The following is a 5347-nucleotide window of genomic DNA, read 5'->3' as shown; positions in this document are numbered from 1 at the left end:
CATGTGTGTATATATCTGTATTCACAAATACTAGCGCCCACACAAATACCACAGTCACAAAAATGTTAAAAATAAAGTACAACAGTAATATACTGTAATGAATCACTCAACAGATTAGCTCCAATTTCAAAGCTGACCTTGTAAATGTCTTTGGAGAACCCAGGAAGAGAGAACCTTTGTGATAAAGGTGTAAATTGACACAATAAGGTCAGAAGTCTGTTGGTGTTCCTTTACATATAGCCATATATGTGCCTAACAATGTGCCCTAACCATTCTAGCCCTGGTTGCTTACCTAGAAGAAAGGAAAACAAATAACCACAAAGAGATCCAGGCAAAGATACACTGAATTAAGCAAAGCCATAACAATAGTAAACAGTGGTGGAAATTTTTGAAAATAGAAATTTTCCATGACTAGAATATGAGTGATGAAGCCTAGCTAATAGGCATTCTACTCTGGGGGCTGCTCTCACTAATTCACATACTCTGTTGGGTTGTGATCGCTTGGCTGGTTTTTTTTTTTCATTTGTTTGTTTGTTTGTTTTGAAAGTCAATTGCCTCTTGTTCTGTTTTCTTTTCAACACTGTCATTTAATTCCTTAAAGAAATAAGAAATCTGAACAATCATTCATTCACACAAATTTGCATACCTTTTCAGACATTCTTATACATAAACACACAAATATCTTGTTACTCATCCTCATACATACAACAAACATTTATAGAGTCAACTGTTCACACTCATGCATTCATATTCATTCATTAATGTACTCAGAAACAAAAATTCACTGACAGGCATTCACACACTGACATATTTGACACAGTAATATGCATTCATTAAGAAGCACACTAATATTCCCAAACATGTATCCACACAACAAAACACATTTTCTCTAACACTTGAAAATTTGTACTAAAACTCAAATATACATAATCACTAATGCACATCCATGTCTCATTTGCTCCTGTTTTAACAGATTGACTAACATGTACTGACACACAACACAAACTCAATACTTTCACACACTAATACACAATCACTTATTAGTCTGTTGAAATACACAAAAACTGATAAACTAGACACTCATATATAATCACTAACTGACATACCCACACATACATATTCATATATTCACACACACTGACACATTTGATATTCCAGGTCAGATACATTCTTCCCTCTGCATTTCTAGGCATCCTGGGTCCTTCCTGCTGCTCAATGCCTTCCTTTCAAAGCCTAACCTACTTATCCCTGGACCCTCCCTGAGTTTCCTGGGAAACAAGGCAAGCACTCTCTCCACCCTGGAGAGAGAGCACCTGGTCATCTGACTCCCACTCACCCAGGGAACTGCATAGGCACACATGGGCTCTGCCTTGAATATGTGTGAGTATTGATCCTTCCCCACCCCATCCCAGCATCAGAAGAAGCCAGAAACAGCTGGAACATTTATGAAGTTTATTGAACAGAAACACTTGCTGAAACTATTGAAGAGAAGGGGTTAGCAGCACAGGACCTCTCCACAGCCACTGGAAGCACCAGGTTCTGGGCCACCCTCCTGGAGCTTCGCAGATGGGCCTTGTCTGCCCACCACCATGGAATCCCTCTGCTATTTTTCCCTTCCCAAAGGCCCAAGAGCTACCTCTTAAAATTTCCTCACTCTTTTAGGAACTCTCACAAGGGATTACCACTGTAGGGTGGCCTTGCCCTATTCTGGCACAGGATAGTAACAAGAAACTACAAAGCAAAGCAAGGAATACCCCACCAACCCAAGGAATGATAGTCACAAGGAACAACAGGAGGGGATCAGCACAGCCCAGTCCCCAGGCCCTACCCATGCCCAGTTCAGGTCTTCCTGTCCCAGACTGAAATCAATCGTAAGATGAGCATCAGCCAGTCTCTTGTCAACATCCATGGTTCCTGCTGGCTTCCAGACGGAGCTCAGGAACTCCGGGGAGCATCTGATCAGGTTAGAACACACGCGCACACACACACATCTGCAAGAGAACAAGCAGCAGGCAGCTGGCCTAGATGTACACTAGGAAAGCTGACAAGGAGTTCACAACACCAGGTGGGTAAGAGAGCAGCTAGCATAGCCTAGGCTGGCACAGAAGCTCACAACACGTGCCAGGGTGTAGAAGTGGCTGACCAGGTAGGTAGTCAGGGCCTCCAGTTGCCCTCACTCACAGCTTTATACAGGAGCAGCTGATGGTGGGTAAGCACGTGATGGGGGAAGGGACTCACTGGACAGCTGGGTCACTATGAGGTTAACAGATAAGGGGGCGGGGTTCCAGAGCAGGGGGCAGCCTGCCTCTGGACAGCAGTGGCAGGGGAAGGGGGAGAGGGGAAAGGGAAGAGGAAGGGGCATTTGTGTTGGGAGAGCCAGGCAGTTGGCAGAACCCTTGAGATGGCCTTTTCTGTGATGTCCACCTGTTTGGTTATGGGTGGCAGATGGAGGATGGCACCTCGGCAAAGCTGCCAGGCCACCCTCCAGGTCGGCAGGGTTTGGGGCCAGCCTTGGCAGCTGCCTGGCAGAGTTGTATTCACCTGGCTGTCCCTGCTTGCTCTCTGGAATTCTCCAGCAGCCCTGGACAAAAGAGAGCAGAACAAACTCTCCCCCCCCCCCCCGCCCCCTGCCTGCCCCCGCCCCACACACAGAGTCCTCTTTCTGCTGCTCCTGTTTGCTCACACAAAACCTGTCCTGCACACTCCCAGGCTCTCAGGCCAGCTGAGGGCATTAACCCTGTGGTGCCATGTGCCCCAGCCTGGGGCTTTTCTCAGGCACTAGTGTCCTGTCAGGGTGTCAAGAAGGAAACTGCCTTGTGTTGGCACTTGCCTCCCGGGTCCTTTGGGTCCTGAGGCTTGCAGGTTTCACAGGGGCGGGGGGAGTTCACTCACGAAAGGACTCAAGGGTGCTGCCCTCATGGGGCTCCCCTAGAGCTGTGTAGATGATCCTGAAGACAGGCTGGATCCTGCGGCCTCCTCTCCTGGGTACTGTCTCCCTGCCTAGCCGTGCTTGTTCCCAGGCACTGGTGTCCTCTGCCCAAGACAACCCTGTGGCAGGCTCCTCCACACCCCATATGGACTTGAAGTTGCCTTCACTTTGCTGACACCCCCATCTGAGTTCTTGTGGCCCCACACATCTGTAGCAGTTCCTTGAGGCTTCCTTCTCTGGTGAATCTTAGAGGTCTTGCGTGTGGTCATTATTGAGTTGAATGCAATGGATTTTTGTTTGTTAGAATTTTCTCCAGCTGGTATTGGCTTAGGGGCCTTGACTTCTGACTGATTACATTGCCCCTGTGCCTTTCTAAGGTTCTCTGCGATTTTTTTGAGCTGTTCTTCCCCCTCCTTCAAATATCTCTTTTTTCTCCTTGGCTTACAGGAACAAAGGTTACCCTGTTCCCTGGAGCCTACTTGGTCTTGGGCTTGGGATGGCTCTTCTCCCAAGCCCAGCTCCTGTTTCCCTTCTCCATTGCAGCCTGTCTCTTCTGTTTCACCAAGGTCCGGTTGGAAGGGTTAAAACAGTGTACTCTGATATGGCCATCTTCCCCACAACTATAGCAGAATGTGTCATAATTCTGCTTTCTTGTGCCTTGAGAATCATCCCTGGGCACACCTCCCTTTCTGTGCTGGCCTCTCCTCCTGTGGCGGCGGCGGCGGGAACCCTGGTAAGGCCTTTCCTCAAGAACACTACCAAAGGCCGGAACAAATAGTTCTCTCTCCTCACTGCCTATGTTAGAGGGACTTGGGCCTAACTCCAGCCCCTCATAGCAGCTCCTCTCTGAACCCCTAGTGGCCTCCCACTCTTCCTCCTCCTCACGGAAAAGCTTCACTAGGGCCAGGAAACCAGGTGGCCTTCTACGCTGTTTCAGCATCTTAAGTTTCTCTCGAAGTTTTGCAGAAAGGATAGCCCCACCTAAAATTCGTTTCAGGCGGGTCTGGTTCACATTCTTTCGAGATATTGCATTTTTCTCTAGGGCTTTTTGGAGCAGGGTCTCCAAACGCACCACAAAGCTAGAAACTTTCTCTCCTGGCTCCTGATAAGCCTTGCAAAACTTCAGCTGGGCGATTTTTCGGTTGTCCACAGAGCCAAATACCTGCCGCAGGGCCTCCAGGCACTCCTTCACTGTAATGGCAGCGTTATTGGCACGGAGCACATTGACAACCTGTAGAGCAGGGCCTCTTAAGCATTCCATCAGCCTCCGCCTCTTTTCTACCTCAGGTACCTGCCACATCTGTAACATCTCAGTGGTGTGTTCAAGCCAGGAATCGAAGGCCAATAACCCTGGGATTGATATGGTGTTCCCAGAAAAGACTCTTAGTTCTCGGTACAACATTTGTTCTAGCAGAGGCTGCATCACTGCACCTAGAGTCTGAGCCCAGACCCAGAAATCTGCTGATATAGTCGTTTTGGTAGGTGAATGATTAGAGTGTGTCCCAAGGACCCTGTTCATGTCTGACACTGTTCTCCTCTCCTCTTCTAAGAAGTGATTCAGTCTATTAAGAAATTCATCATCTGAATGAGGGGGTTTTACAACCACTTCCCAGGGCCCACCCTTTCCTTCTATTTCCCTGGGCACCAAAGCATAGTCAAAATCACGTGCAAGTTCCACCAAAAAGGCCTGGGCATTTTCCTCCCTCCTAAACATCCTGCCGATGATCCTGTATCTTCCCAGATGCTTGAGAGCTTCGTGCAGAGTCTCCTCAAACTCATCCTCACTACAGTCCTCTGGAATCCCCAGGATCAGCATAGACCTCTGGGTGTTCAGATGCTCCCCCCTACACCAGTCTTGCAACAGGTTCAATGGCATGGCCCCAACTTCAAGAGACTCTAATGTGGGGGGAGGGGGTGAGTAGGATGTGATGCACATAAATCTGAGGCAAGTCCCAGGAGATCTGTAGCTCCTCCGGGTCTCTAGAGTCTGTAAATAGGGCCAAAGGAAATTAATGCGTTCCCCCGCCCCACCCCCACTCCAGCTCGGCTCCCTACCACACCCAGCCTCCACCTGCCTCCAGCAAAGACACTTCTATAGGTTCCCATCACTATATACTGCAGCCTCCTGTTTACCCTAAAGGCTGCAGCAGTCCCACCGGATTGGGCCCACTGCAGCCCCCTCCCCATCCCAAAGGCTGCAGCAGTCCCACCCGATTGGGCAGAGGGGGCTGCCTGGGCCAGCCGCTTCCTCCTAGAATCTGGTACCTCTTCCTAAGGCAAGATGCTTCCTCAATTCAGTCCCACAGCGAGGTTCCCAGACTGCTCAGAGAGGAGGCGGGGTCGAACACCATTCCTTTCCAGGGTCTCTTGCCAGCTCCTTTGCTCTCTCTGGCCCTCTGGTCCCCGCAAGTTGTCCAA

The 5347-nt window shown here is 49.1% G+C and overlaps 1 protein-coding gene across 1 annotated transcript; it reads right to left on the bottom strand.

Annotated features, from left to right (window-relative positions):
- Positions 1-1435: 1435 nt before the first annotated feature.
- Pnma3 (paraneoplastic antigen MA3) lies at positions 1436-4840 on the bottom strand. The gene has a single exon (NM_153169.2). It carries the CDS (start codon positions 4803-4805, stop codon positions 3405-3407), a length of 1401 nt encoding a protein of 466 aa, NP_694809.1. The 5' UTR covers positions 4806-4840; the 3' UTR covers positions 1436-3404.
- Positions 4841-5347: the final 507 nt, after the last annotated feature.

The sequence above is a fragment of the Mus musculus genome, chromosome X (genome assembly GCF_000001635.26).
Source record: "Mus musculus strain C57BL/6J chromosome X, GRCm38.p6 C57BL/6J".
Lineage (NCBI taxonomy): Eukaryota > Metazoa > Chordata > Mammalia > Rodentia > Muridae > Mus > Mus musculus.
This window is presented reverse-complemented; position numbering and strand designations above follow the sequence as displayed.